Source organism: Peromyscus californicus, unplaced genomic scaffold (assembly GCF_007827085.1).
Source record: "Peromyscus californicus insignis strain IS unplaced genomic scaffold, ASM782708v3 Scaffold_2__1_contigs__length_46816999, whole genome shotgun sequence".
Lineage (NCBI taxonomy): Eukaryota > Metazoa > Chordata > Mammalia > Rodentia > Cricetidae > Peromyscus > Peromyscus californicus.
This window is the reverse complement of record NW_026294540.1, coordinates 11,849,599-11,864,783: the sequence shown is the minus strand read 5'-3', so window position 1 is coordinate 11,864,783 and position 15,185 is coordinate 11,849,599. Positions and strand designations below refer to the sequence as shown.

The 15,185-nt window shown below is 47.8% G+C and overlaps 1 protein-coding gene across 2 annotated transcripts in view; it reads right to left on the bottom strand.

Moving 5' to 3' along the window:
* The window catches only part of Naa25 (N-alpha-acetyltransferase 25, NatB auxiliary subunit), a 56,896-nt gene that overhangs the window by 38,319 nt on the left and 3,392 nt on the right, over positions 1 to 15,185 (bottom strand). For both annotated transcript variants that reach the window (XM_052755245.1, XM_052755246.1), the window contains exons 2-4: positions 8,974 to 9,059; positions 7,050 to 7,188; positions 3,515 to 3,633 (exon numbers count right to left, since the gene is read on the bottom strand). In XM_052755245.1, coding sequence (XP_052611205.1) covers positions 3,515 to 3,633; positions 7,050 to 7,188; positions 8,974 to 9,059 — 344 coding nt within the window. The remainder of the gene's footprint in view (positions 1 to 3,514; positions 3,634 to 7,049; positions 7,189 to 8,973; positions 9,060 to 15,185) is intronic.

Here is a 15,185-nt window from a genome sequence, read left to right as displayed (position 1 = left end):
ATTACAACTAACCCCACTAGCCAGGCATAACCGAACATGCCTGTTATGAACATGGCCTCCGAGAACATGAGGTGGAGACAGGAGACTCAGAGTTCAAGGTCATCCTCAGCTACATAGTGAGTGAGCAACATAAGACCCTGTCTCAAAAAAAAAAAAAAAAAAAGGAAAAAAGAAAAAATGACTAGCGCCTTTATACAACATGCCCACACTTGGAGCAGACGCAGACAGAGGTAACTATTATTACTCAAGCATACTTGAAACTGAATTGCTGTACCCACATCTCTTCAAACTCAAGAAAAGAACCTTTTCCAGGCATGAGCAAAATCCAGCACAAACAGAATTTAGAGCTCCCGGGAACCCGGCTCCACCAGCCTTCCAGTCAGATGTCCTGGGAGTGATCTCAGTCCCTTGCTCCCCCAGAGGCTAGCAGGGTCTAGTGGGTGATGATGATGGTAAATGCTCTCTACAGCCCCCTCATTTCCTGTTTCAGCTTCCTGAGGAGTGTGGTAAACACAAAATGAAAACCACACAAATAACTCATTGGGGTGGTGTGTGTGCATGCATATGCATTCATTCACATGTGTGCACATGCACATGCATTCATTCACATGTGTGCATGCACATGCATTCATTCACATGTGTGCACAGGCCTGTGGAGGCCAGAGGGCAGCCTCAGGGGTCCCTCCTCAGGAGCTGTCCACCTTGCTTTTTGAGACTGGGTCTTTGCTGGGACCTGGGGCTGCTTGTCAGTTAAGCTAGGCTGGCTGGCCAGAAAATGACAAGGCCTGTGTACCCCCTCCTTAGCAATGGCATTTGTAATTCCAAGCCCCAATACTGGACTTACCTGGTACTGGGAATCAAACTCCAACACCATATTTACATGGCAAGCATTTTACCAACTAAGTTTTCTCTCAACTCCTTGATTCTTTTTTGTTTGTTTGTTTTCTCAAGACAGGGTTTCTCTGTGTAGCTTTGGAGGCTGTCCTGGATCTCGCTCTGTAGACCAGGCTGGCCTTGAACTCAGAGATCTGCCTGCCTCTGCCTCCCGAGAGCTGGATTAAAGGCAGAAGCCATTACCGCCCGGCCCAACTGCTAGCTTCTTTTCTGGGCACAGGGTATCATGCAGCCAAAGCTGGCCTCAGGCTTGCTAAGTAGCTGACAATGGCTCTGAATTCTTGATCCTCCTGTACCCATCTCCCAGGTGCATAACACACATCTAACCAGTTAAAATTTACCTACAATAGAAACGTGTATGAAAATACCATGTACAGGCTGGAGAGATGGCTCAGTCATTAGGAGCACTGGCTGCTCTTCTAGAGGATCTAGATTCAGGTTCCAGCACCCACAGGGCTGCTCACAACCGTCTGTAACTATAGACCCAGGAGATCTATAGTTGCCTTCTTCTATCCTCCTCATGCATACAAGCAGCAACACACACACACATACACATACACACACACATACACACACACACACACACACACACACACACACACACAATAAAAATAAAAGGGGGCTGGAGAGATGGCATGTATTGTTCTTCCAGAAGGCCTGAGTTTGATTTCCAATACCCATGTCAGGCAGGTCACAACTGCCTGTAACTCCAGTAGCAAGGGGATCTGGTGCCTCCAGCACTTACACACACATACACATAATAAAAAGTAATAATCAATGAATCAGTCAATTAATAAATACATAGAATCCCATGATGGGTGATTCCAAGAAAAGTGAGCTCACACACATGGTGTCCTTCCCTCCTTAAGAGAAAATGGGGAAGTATCACTCTGAAAACAGCATTTCAGATGCATCTCAAAGGACAGAGTGAAGCTCTAGGCCAGACTGGAGACATTTATGAAGATCAAACATTTGAGGTCAACAGGTGAGTAAGTCATCAATTCTCAGTAGGGGAAATGAGTTTGAATAAAATCAAAGTGAGTCGGGGTGAGAGAGGGCTCAGCAGTTAAGAGCCTACTGTCCTTCCACAGGACCCAAGTTCCATCCACGGCAGACATACACACATCAAGAAAATGAAGAGGCCGGGGCAGCTTAGTGGGAGAGCACTGGCCAAGCACCAGAGAGCCTGGCCCCAATCTCTAGCACTACCAAAACCTCAAGGAGTCAAAGGCTGGGCTTGGCACTAAGAGGTCACACCCAGCACATGAAAGGCCTATGTTCTATCTCCAGCACCAAAAACCAGACAGGAAGGAAAACAAGTTCATGAGAGACACAAGAAGGTCTGCTACTTTGAAAACTTACGTAAATATGAGGATATAAATGCTGATTCTGAGGAAGGACTTGTATTACTACAGTATCATCACCCTGTCTGACTTCCTACTGCTATAGTATGATACTGCAGTAAAGGAACAAGGTAAACCAAAAACTCAATTTAAAAAAAGGCTTAATCCCAGTACTCAGGAGGCAGAAACAGAAAGCTCAAGCCCGGCCAGATACTGCTTATTAAGTTCAAAACCAAGCAGGGCTCCAGGAGAGGCTTTGCCATCAGCAGGGTTTTTTGTTTTGTTTTCTTTTTGAGACAAGATCTTGAATTCATTCCAGGGCCTTGAACTTCAACTCATTATGTAGCTAAAGATGACTTCCTGATCCTTCCTCCATGTACTTGGATCCTAGGCATGTGCCACTATGCCAGATTTACCCTACAATCCAGTCAAAAATCTATAGAACACTACACTGAGCTGGGTGTGGTAACCACACCTCTACAATCTCAGCTACTCAGGAAGTTGGAGGCAGAATGATAACAAGCTGAAGGTCATTCTGGGAAAGAAAGGGTCTTTCATGGCGCCCAGGCTGGCCACAAACTCATTATATAGCTAAGGGTGGCCTCAAACCTCTGATCTTTCGGCCTTCACTTCCACAGTGCTCAGAGGACAAGCATGTACCACTCTGCTCAGCTCACACGATGTTCGAGGTAAACGCAGAGCTTTGTGCACACCTGGCAAGCACTCTGACCCAGCCACACCCACAGCCCTAACACAACTTCTAAAGGGCTAAGAACACAACCAAAAGTAACGTCTGCCTAGTATGCAGACCCCGGGTTTAACCCACTATGCCCCAAAAAACAGAGAATAAATAAAATATTAGCCTAACATTCTTCAAACGTACACAAAGAACTCCTAAAATCTGACCAAATAAGCCACCTCTGGAAAGCAAGAATTACGAATTTCAGCCATGGGGACTTCTCCCCTGGTGAATTTATTTACTCTCAGAAGGCTAAAGCAGCGCAATTAACTGGATGTAAACTTTAGAGCAGCTGTCTACTCTGTGCTATGATTTCTCCCATTCACTCTCACTCAACAGCAGTGTCACCTGGGAGCAATCTAAAGCTGACCAAAGCAAACCAGAGCAAACACATCATCAGCCAGCCAGAGGCACAAGCCACGTCCCCAAGTAAAGCATTTCAAAGCCTTGAAAACTATGTAACCGGCAGATCACACACACTCACACACACACTCACAGAGCAGCTCAATCACACCCAGGAGCCTGTGCATTCGGTTACCTGCTGCATCTTCTTGTACTCGCCCACTCTGGCGTAGGCCATGAAGAGGTGAGAGTGATACTCCTCGCTGTTGGGAACCTTCTTCACGGCCGCCTCATAAAGCTTTGTGACTAACTCCGCTAGAGGAAGAGAGGCAAGGTTGGGTTTTGCTTCCAAGAGAGAAAATCCTAACCCTCTTTGTTTGGTTAAAACAGGTACTCTCAACCTTTCTAAGGCTGCAACCCTTTAATACAGTTCCTCATGCTGTGCTGACCCCACCATAAAATTATTGTTGTTACTACTTCATAACTGCAGTTTTGCCACTGTCGTGAATTGTAACGTAAACATCTGGTATGAAGATATCTGACTGTGACCTCTGTGAGGAGGTCGTTTGACCTCCAAATAGGTCTCCACCCACTGGGTTAAAGGGGTCCTCCTACCACTAAAGGATTGAGGAGTACTGCCCCATCTGAGCACTGCTCTTCTGCTTAAGTGTTGTTGGGTTTTGATTTTGTTGTTATTGTTTTTGGTTGGTTGGTTTTTTTGTTTTGTTTTTCGAGACAGGGTTTCTCTGTGTAGGTTTGCGCCTTTCCTAGAACTCACTTGGTAGCCCAGGCTGGCCTCGAACTCAGAGAACCGCCTGGCTCTGCCTCCCGAGTGCTGGGATTAAAGGCGTGCACCACCACCACCCGGCGGTTGTTTTTTCTGTTTGTTTTTGGTTTTTCAAGACAGGTTTTCCCTGTTTAACAGCCCTGCTTGTCCTGGAACTTGCTTTGTAGAGCAAGCTGGCCTCAAACTCACAGATATCTGCCTGCCTCTGCCTCTCCAAGTGCTGGGACTAAAGGTGTGTGCCATCACATCTGGCTTTAAGTGTTGTTTTGATGAAGCATGGATTAGTCACACCTCCTCCTTTCTGTGCCATGAACTCGCTCTGGCCTGTGTCCTTCCAAACTCTCTCTTTGAGCCCTTCACTAGGTAGTGACATCAACTGTAGTTCTTCAGGGTCCCCTGTCATGTCCTGGGCTTCTATGCCATTCCCACTGCCCAGCTTCTTCTGTCCCTCTTCCATTCAGTAAACCCTACGTAAGTACCAGTTCCAGGCAAGGACCCAATTCAAATGACAATCCTCTCTGCAGGCCTCACCCTCAACAGTCTGCCTCTCCTCCCTGTCTGAACACTGACTCTGCTGTGTTAAACCCTGACTAAAAGAGAAGGTCTTGATTACGTGTGCAGTGCATGCCTGTGATCCCAGCCTTTGGAAGGCTGAAGCTGGGAGACAGCAAGTTAAAGAAAGGCCTGCCTGTGGACTGAGTTCAAGGCTGCCCTGGCCTAGTTAGTGAGACTGAGCTCAAAATAAAAAAACAGGTTGAGGACTGAGAGTGCACCTTAGTGGCCGAGCACTTGCTTAGCATGGGTGAGGCCCTGGGTTTGATCCCCAGTATCACAGAAAGAGTCAACATTATCTTTCTTTATCTTCAAGCAAAACCAACTCTCTCTGCTACAACAGTTCTACTCCTAGCTGTGGTGGCAGCAAGGATGAATAAGCCCTGGCAATGGACGTGCATTCAGCAGGCCAGGCGGGCATCAGACCACAAGTGCGCTACACAGAAGCACCCAGCACAGACCCATGAAACCCAAGATAAACTAAGAGGGACACCGTCACACTACAACAGCAGGACAGAGAGCTGAAGCCTGCGGAGGGCCACAGATGCGACTCGGGCAGAGGGACCGTCCAGTCTGGGCAAAGAAGAAAGGGAAGAGACAGATGGTAGGCAGCAAACAAGTCACCAAAGTAATTCAGGAAAGGAGATACTCCAGGGAAACGGAGCCTCAGCTGGAACATGGGAGGCTTTCCTGGTGTCAACAGTGTTCTAATCCATTCTGCCTTTCCCTACTTCTTAGTGTGTGACTGTGGGCACAGCAGCCATGTGGGTGAGGAGAGTGTGTGCACAGCAGACATGTGGGTGAGGAGAGAGTGTGCACAGCAGCCATGTGGGTGAGGAGAGTGTGGGCACAGCAGACATGTGGGTGATCAGAGTGTGGGCACAGCAGACATGTGGGTGAGCAGAGTGTGGGCACAGCAGCCATGTGGGTGAGGAGAGTGTGTGCACAGCAGCCATGTGGGTGAGGAGAGAGTGTGCACAGCAGACATGTGCGTGAGGAGAGAGTGTGCACAGTAGACATGTGGGTGAGGAGAGTGTGTGAACAGCAGACATGTGGGTGAGGAGAGTGTGGGCACAGCAGACATGTAGGTGAGGAGTGGGCACAGCAGCCATGTGGGTGAGGAGAGAGTGTGCACAGCAGACATGTGGGTGAGGAGAGTGTGGGCACAGCAGCCATGTGGATGAGGAGAGTGTGTGCACAGCAGACATGTGGGTGAGGAGAGTGTGTGCACAGCAGACATGTGGGTGAGAAGAGTGTGGGCACAGCAGACATGTGGGTGAGCAGAGTGGGTGCACAGTAGCCATGTGGGTGAGGAGAGTGTGGGCACAGCAGACATGTGGGTGAGGAGAGTGTGTGCACAGCAGACATGTGGGTGAGGAGAGTGTGGGCACAGCAGACATGTGGGTGAGGAGAGTGTGTGCACAGCAGCCATGTGGGTGAGGAGTGGGCACAGCAGCCATGTGGGTGAGGAGAGAGTGTGCACAGCAGACATGTGGGTGAGGAGAGTGTGTGCACAGCAGACATGTGGGTGAGGAGAGTGTGTGCACAGCAGACATGTGGGTGAGGAGAGTGTGTGCACAGCAGACATGTGGGTGAGAAGAGTGTGGGCACAGCAGACATGTGGGTGAGCAGAGTGGGTGCACAGTAGCCATGTGGGTGAGGAGAGTGTGGGCACAGCAGACATGTGGGTGAGGAGAGTGTGTGCACAGCAGCCATGTGGGTGAGGAGAGTGTGTGCACAGCAGACATGTGGGTGAGGAGTGGGCACAGCAGCCATGTGGGTGAGGAGAAAGTGTGCACAGCAGACATGTGGGTGAGGAGAGTGTGTGCACAGCAGACATGTGGGTGAGGAGAGTGTGGGCACAGCAGACACGTGGTGGCTCGAGGACCACGCTTGGAATTTTCTTCTCTCCTTCCACTGTGGCTCAGAGGACTGAACTCAGGTTGTCAGTCTGCATGGCAGTTTTTACCTCTGAGCCATCTTACCAGCCCAATGACGTTCTACTTCTTAATTACAGGATCACTTCATGAGTATTCATTATGACTCATCAAGTTTACTAGACCATTACATAAAACAATGTATTTCATAATGAAATATTTAAGAAATTCAAATGGGGCTGTAGTACGGCGGCATATGTCATTAATCCCAGCAGTAGGGAGCCAGAGGAAGGCGAATCTCTGTGAGTTCCAAGCCAGCCAGAGCTACACAGTAAGATCCTGTCTCCAAAAAAAGGAAAAGAAAAAGGAAGGAAGGAACTCATTTTGACTCTCATTTCAAATCAAGGAAGCTAATGCATTTAACTATCCTGGCAAAGCTCTTCAAAGGCCACGACCAAACATTCATCTATCTACTGTCATCCACATAGGTCAGGGAGACATGGAAAGTCACATACGCCGGTGCATTTCCCGGTAGAGGATCGTCAAGGCCTGCAGGGAGTTGTCATCTGTGGGCTCAAGGGCAGCCACCTCCTGTGCCAAGGTGAAGGCTTCTTCCTGTTTTCCTGTTCTCTGCAAACCAATTGCCTTGAGAACCTGACAAGAAGAAGAGAAAAATCAGCTTCCATGGGGAAAGAAAAGCTAAGGCAGAATAGAGAGAGTCCCAGGTCTGCACCTGGGCTACACAGTGAGATCCCATCCCAGAAAAGCCAGGAGGGGGTGAGGGCGGGGCCGGGAAAGTGCTCCTTGGAAGTACTACAGCTGAGCACCTGGGCTACATAGTGAGATCCCATCCCAGAAAAGCCAGGAGGGGTGAGGGCGGGCTGGGAAAGTGCTCCTTGGAAGTACTGCAGCTGAGTCTGATGCCTGTGGGTCAACACTCACTCCTAATCCCAGTGCTGAGAAGGCAGAGGCAGGTGATCTCGGGGCTCAGTAGCTGGACAGCCTAGCCTACTTGGCAGGTTCCAGACCAGTGCAACTCTGTCTCAAAATAAATAACTAAAGAGGTGGGGACGGAGAGCTGGATCAGCGGTTAAGAGCACTTGCTGGTCTCTAATGAAGACCAAACTAAGGATCCCAGCACTCATGGCAGGCAGCTCACACACCTGTAACTCCAGCCCTAGGCGACCTGACGCCCTACTCCAGTCTGCACAGGCACAGAGGAGAGGGCATGCGCACAAACACATAAATAATAAAATCTTTTTTTTTTTTTTGAGACAAGGTTTCTCGGTGTAGCCCTAGCTGCCCTGGGTCTCACTCTTTAGACCAGGCTGGCCTCGAACTCAGAAATCCTCCTGCCTCCTGCCTCCCAAGTGCTGGGATTAGTCCCATCGGCTATAAAATCGTTACAATGTAACCAAAACCCATGAGTGCACATATGCACACACCAGACAAGGAAACAACCACGAGCAGAGCCAAGGCGGAAGCTACAAGGACACGGAGCTGTGATCAACTACACCCGTCCTCACAGAAGATAAACAGCAACTCCAAACTCCTTCTTACCCCAGTCTCAATAAAAGTACCTAATGCTGTTGGAGGGTTTTGGGTTTTTTTAGTTTTTTTCGAGACAGGGTTTCTCTGTGTTGTTTTAGTACCTGTCCTGGATCTCGCTCTGTAGACCAAGCTGGCCTCGAACTCACAGAGATCTGCCTGGCTCTGCCTCCCGAGAGCTGGGATTAAAGGCATGCGCCACCAGGGTCCAGCTCCAGTAATGTTTTTTTTTTAAAGATTGTGAAAATACCAAAAAAGTAGTATCCCAAAATATACACAGTTAAGCTTCAATGAAGTACTCTCCATGCACTATAAAGTGCTCAGGACAGTAAGTAATGCACAGGGAGGGGGGGAGGGCTGGCAAGCAAGAAAGCTGGGGAGCCAGCCCGGCTCGGTGGGCAGAGAGACTCCTGCAGACAAGCCTGGTGACCTGACTTCAGTCCCTGGAACTGACATGCTAGAAGGAGAGAACCAACTCCAGAAAGGTGTTTCTCCTCTGCCTTCTACATGCTCTGCACTGTGCCATCTGCACAGCCACGGGGAAGAAAGGGAGGGAGGGAGAGAGGGAAAAAGAAACGGGCCTGGGAGGGCAAAGCAGGAGAATCAGAACTTCAAAGTCATTCTCAATTACGTAAGACTATGTCTCAAAAATACAATACAAAATACAAAACAAAAATGAGAAAGAATTACAAATACAATCATAGCCCAGTGTGGTGGCACAGGCCTTTAATCCCAATACTTAGGGGGCAGAAGCAGGTGGATCTCTCTGAGTCTGAGGTCAGTTTGGTCAACACATCAAGTTTCAGGCCAGCCTAGACTACACAGAAACCCTGCCTCAAAAAATAGATAAAATATTACCCACAAATAGAAGTAAAGAGCAAATGGGGTTACCTTTGCACAGTGAAGATCTCTGTGTTTCTTCAACAGTTTATCAGCTTGCTGAATTGCCATTTTATTATTCCCATTATCAAGATAATCTATGAAAAAAAATCAGGGTATCATAATCCTTCACCAACAACCATGAGAAATACAATTCCCTTTGAGACCTTCAGACATACCCTCATTGTTTTATTTAAAACACCATGGGCCAGGCAGTGGTGGCACACACAGGCAGTAGAGGCTCAGGTTAGCTTCAGACTCACTATGTAATCCAGGCTGGCCTTGAACTCACTGAGATCGCAGGTGTGTACTGTGCAACACCCCACCCCATCCTTTCACACCTGCCCCCAGTTTAGGATTGTAAATTGAGTGGCTGAGGCCAGCCTGGGGTACATACATAGCAATACCACCTTTTTTTTTAAGTAGACTCTCTCTTAGACTAGTCATCTTTTTTTATTTAAATTAACTTATTTTATGTGCATTGGTGTTTGGCCTGTATGTGTGCCTGTGTGAGGGTGTTAGATCCCCTGGAACTGGAGTTACAGACAGTTGTGAGCTGCCATGTGGGTGCTGGAAATTGAACCTGGGTCCTCCGGAAGAGCAGCCATGCTCTTAACCACTGAGCCATCTCTCCAGTCCCTTTTTATGTTTTGTTTGTTTGTTGTTTTTTAGACTAGTCATCTTTGATGAGCTCGAACTGTTAGGGTGATTATTTGATAAACATCAAACCTGAGGTCAGGACTAAGGACACTTCGCTATTCACTCTGAAGGGGACAAGGCTCTGAATCGATAGACCAATCTGCCCCGGCCTCTGAGAAGGGGCTCCACTGGGGCTGGGAACGTGGTGACATCATATCTAAAGCACAGAATTGCAGCCCACCCCAGGGTGGACATTTGGCCCAAGCCGGGTAAATCAGGTTTCTTCCCGGTAACCATTAGCTACAACACTAGAAGTCTGCATTAGAAAGTCACGGGCAACCCCAAACGGAAAGGCCTAACTGTATGGATGGAGTCTACGGTTATCAGTGGCTGTTCTACAACTTCCACGCGGAAGCTTCACAGGATAGAAACAGGATAATGGGAACAAAGATGATGTCACCTTCAGGCTCTCTTCATGTAAGAAAGGAAATCTTTAAAAAAAAAAAAAAATCTTCCTTTATCCAAAATCCCCTGCTGGGACTGGAGTGATTACTGCTTTTACACAGGACCAGAGTTCAGTTCCTGCACTAACATGGCAGCTCACAATTCCCTTGAACTTCTGCTCCAGGGCATCTAATGCCCCATTCCGGCCTCTTTGGGCACTGCACACATGGGGTATATACCCACACAGACACGTTACATACACATAAATACACTTAAAAAAATACAAAAATTTGTAAAGAAGGAGCCACCTTGATGAAGTCTGTCTGTGGGGTGAGGCTAAGAGACCCTCCCTCCTCTGACCCACAACTTTAGTATGGCTACAAAGCCAACAGGGTCTGCCCTGAAGAACACAATGAGAAAAGAAAATCAGTCTGATGCCGGTAGTGGTGGCGCACTCCTTTAATCCCAGCACTTGGGAGGCAGAGGCAGGCAGATCTCTGTGAGTTCGAGGCCAGCCTGGGCTACAGAGTGAGTTCCACGACAGCCAAGGCTACACAGAGAAACCTTGTCACCAAAAAAGGGGGGAAAAAGTTGGTTTTCAACTTACATTACTGAGTCTTTAATATAAATCACATAGCCCTTGAACAAAAGAGGCCAGTTACTATGATATCCTAAGTGAGTAAACCTTTTAAAAACTTATTTAGGGTAATTGTGGTTTGGCTGGGGACTGCTGGTACCCCTTAGGAAAAGGAGTCTGACAACTGAGACTGCAGGAAAACAGACAGACAGACAGAAAGGGCACTGATTACAGTGCAGCTTCCCAGGGTTCACAGGGCAGCACCAGCCCAAGGACAGGCATTCTTTCGGGTGTGTGGTCCTCCCAGACCGACTAGAGAACCCACAGCAGGACCCCAGGGAGGACTGGGACCCACAAGAAGGCTTCTCTGCAGCCAGCCTGGCCCACCTTGCCTTCTCTCACCTTCCTGCTCTCTTTCCTAGTGTCTTCCTGTTTCTTTTAAAGAAGGAGGGTGCAGATAGGAATTTAGTGACATTTGTTTTCATTGTTTCCTCCCAGCAAGAGATACAAGTTTCCATTACTAATAAGGATATAGATTATAATTATTGGGGGAGGGTGACATAGGATTCATGCATCTTGGCCAGAACTATGTAGGCAAGGATGACCTTTAACTTTTTTTTCTGATTTGTTGTTTATCTTTTGCTTTTCCCTTTCTTTTAGAGACATGGTCTCTATGTAGCCTTGGCTAGGTAGAACTTGCTATGTTCACCAGGCACCAGGCAGCGGTCTACCTGCCTCTACCTCCCAAACACTGGGATTAAAGGGAAAAAATATTACACTTAGGTATTTATTTGTATAAGGGTGGAGTACACATGTCCACAGCATGAGTTCAAAGCCAGTCTGGTCTACATAGTAAGTGTAAGTTCCAGGCTAGCCAGGGCCACAGGGTGAGATCCTGTCTCAAAAAAAAAAAAAAAAAAAAAGAAAGAAAGAAAGCCGAGTAGTGGTGGTACACACCTTTGATCCCTCACCGAGCATAGCCAGGAGAATCTCTGTGAGTTCGAGGCCAGCCTGGTCTACAGAGTGAGTTCCAGGACAGGCTCCAAAGCTACACAGAGAAGCCCTGTCTCAAAAAAAACCCAAAAAAAAAAACAAAAAAAAAGAAGGAAAAAGGAAAATGCCAGTCTGGAATGGTGGTTCTTCCTGATAGCTGAGCTATCAGGAAGATGACAGCCTGGGCCATAAGACAAGACTGTGTCATCAAGTCCAAAGTCTATCTCCACATGGCCCTGTTCATCATTTGTCCCCATGGTAACCACTATAAACCATTCCCCATGCCTTGCCCACTTTGATGGACTATATCCACTCACACTAGGTCTAACAGCTTTTCCATCTTTTCAAAGGGAGCAGAGGGGCTGGAGCAATGCTCAGTGCATAAGGCTGCTCACCCACATGGCAGCTCACAACCAGCCGAACTCCAGGGGATCTGACACCCTCTTCTGGCTTCCACAGTGTCCAGGTGTGCATGAGATGCACAGACATACATGCAGGCAAAACACTCAAACACATTCAATAATAATTAAAGTAGCAGCAGCAGCAGCAGCAGCAGTAGTAGTAATACATTAAAAATACTAACCCTGTAGTAGTAGTAGTTGTAGTAGTGTTGTAGGAGTAGTAGTAGTAGTAATACATCAAAAATACTAACCCTGAAAAAAAATCTAACCCTGTGGTGACAGATTGTGTACCTTAATAAAATTTGCCTCAACATCAGAGAACAGAACAAGCCACTAGACTAAACATAGATGCCAGGCAGTGGTGGCGCACACCTTTAATCCTAATACTTGGGAATCACACGCCTTTAATCCCCGCACTTGAGATCTCATGCCTCTGCTACCAGTATTTGGGAAGCACACAGCCTTTAATCCCAGCACTAAGAAGGAAGTGATGGCTGGGCGGAGAAAGGTATATAAGGCTTGAGGAGACAGGAACTGAAACCTTTTCAGACTGAGGAGTCCTGGAGGTAAGACGTGGCAGTGGCTTGTTCCTTTGTTTCTCTGATCTTCTGGCAAATTTTATAAGGGTACACAATATAATCACCACATAACCCTATTTGCTACCCAATATTCTGAGCTCTCTTAAAACACAAGCCTGATGAATGGTTAACTCCCTCAGTGTTCTCTACTGCCTTTTAAACTAGAACAAGAGCTCAGCCATCTACAACCCCAGCATTCAGGGAGGGAGAGGCAGGAATGTTGGGTGTTGAAGGTCTTCCCTGGCTACAAAGTTAGACTGTGAGCAACCTGGACTTCAAGACTGTCTCAAAAAATAAATGAAAAGGCAAACCTCTCAAAGGAAAACCAAAACAAGCTTCCTGGTCTTGGAACAGCTTACAAGGCCAAGTCCTTGTTCCTCCACTCTCTGGTCCTGCTTCCGCTCTAGCCCCTCTAAATCCCAGCACAGAAGTCTTCTGATTGTGTCCTAAGCAGGCCATACCCTAGGGGTCTTCATCACTATTTCCCTCATTCCACATTCAAAGTAGAACATTACATCCACAAGGCTGTTTCAAGACCTGCTCCTAAGAGCCCAGATGCCCACACTGCATGATCTCGGGGCAAGCCACACTTTTCAGAGCCCTCAGCACAAACACAGCTACTAAACAAATGTCTGCGCTGTCAATGGAGCTCAGTGGACCCCAATACCTCATAAGACTGCAATGTGTGGCAGAGTCTGTGATCCCAGAACACAGGAGAGGCAAGAGGATAGGAAGTTCAGGGTCATTCTTAGCTACACAGCAAGTTCTAGGTCACCCTGGGCTTTATGAGATACTCTCAAAAAAAAAAAATATGTGTGTATGTGTGTGTGTGTGTGTGTGTGTGTGTGTGTGTGTGTTATAGCAGTAATACACATTATGGTAAAAAAAAAAAAAAAAACCACTTGTAGGTAGGTCTCTCATGACTGTGATTCTACTATCCTCTATCCCACGTAGAACTTCTTCAAGAATTGTTTTTTTTCTCCCTGCTCCAGTGCTGGAGACTGAACCTGTGGCCTGCACACACCAGTCAGACACTATCACTGAGCTACATCCCCCATCTAGACATGGCTTTTAAGTAGTTATTCTTTTACTACAGAAGAAAGGATGTTGTACCAAGTGGAATTTCTACAGAAAGTCTAAGCAGGGGCTGGTATACAGCTCAGGAGGTCAAGTGTTCATCATCCAATCATGAGGATAACTACAGTAGCATGTATGTATGATCCCAGTGCTGGAGAGGCAGAGACAGGACAGTCGCTCAGGGTCTCTGCTAGCCTACACTCTCTGGCAAGCGCCAAGCCATAAAGAGACCCAGAGTTTAAAAAAGCCAGGTAGATGGTGCCTGAGGGATGACACCGAAGGCTGACTTCTGGCCTCCACATGTAGACACACTCACACACATCCCCACACACCGAATGATACCTTGTTACTTCCGAGACTCAAACAATTAAAACTACCCAACAAGCCGGGCGGTGGTGGCGCACGCCTTTAATCCCAGCACTTGGGAGGCAGAGGCAGGTGGATCTCTGTGAGTTCGAGGCCAGCCTGGGCTACCAAGTGAGTTCCAGGAAAGGCACCAAAACTACAGAGAAACCCTGTCTCGAAAAACCAAAAAAAAACTACCCAACAAAAGACTCAGAATAACTATCACCCTTGACTGAGCACTTCCAGTTTTTATTAAAGAGCTACAGCAGAGGAATCACCTGCCCTAAGATTTGACCAGACATCCAAGGGAGACAGCCCACGTCCTGAAAGAAGCGACTGTCACTGGAGACTGCTGGCATCATGCTACACCTGACCCTAGAGAAGACAAGACTGGGCGCACAACAGATTAGAACAAAGGAGTGAGTGTGTGTGTGTGTGTGTGTGTGTGTGTGTGTGTGTGTGTGTGTTCACGGGCTGGGGCTGTGCATGGAAGTCAGAGGTCAACTCTTGAGCACTGGTTTTCTCCTAACACCATGAGCGTCCCCAGGACGGAACTCAGATGAACAGCTTGGCAGCCAGCGCGATTACCGCTGGGCCATCGCCCCGCCCCACCATCAGTGGGAATGGTAGTAGTAAAAAGCACTGTGCTCACCCACTCAAACCAAGGGACGACCGGTGAGAACTACCCAGCAAGAGGTCATTTCAAGAAGGCAGGAGGATGGGGTGGCACTATCCTTTAATCCAAGCATTCATGTGACTGAGACAGGAGGGTCTCCAGTTTGAGGCCAGCATGAGAAACTTAGGGAGCTCCGGTCTGGACTATGAGGGCCCTGTTCAACCCCAGCCTAACACTTCCCCCTACCCCGCTAACCCCGCTAACCTGTCCAGCCTTCGGTTCCTACAGTGACCAGCCCTCAGCTAATGCAGTCTGTGAACATCAGGCCATGGCTGAGCTCCACGATGATGAACTTGCTCATGGGTCAGCTAGTGCAGCCTGGATTTAAGGATTAGCCGTTGTTTAGGAGCATCAATGTGTTTGAACAATACAATCCAGGCGCTCTAAAGGCTGCGGCAAGGCTTACTCTGCCACTTCGTATTAGGCCCTCAGAAACCCTCCTCTACTCTCTCCACTAGCTGGAACAAAAGCTACATAATTCAGACTTCAGCTTT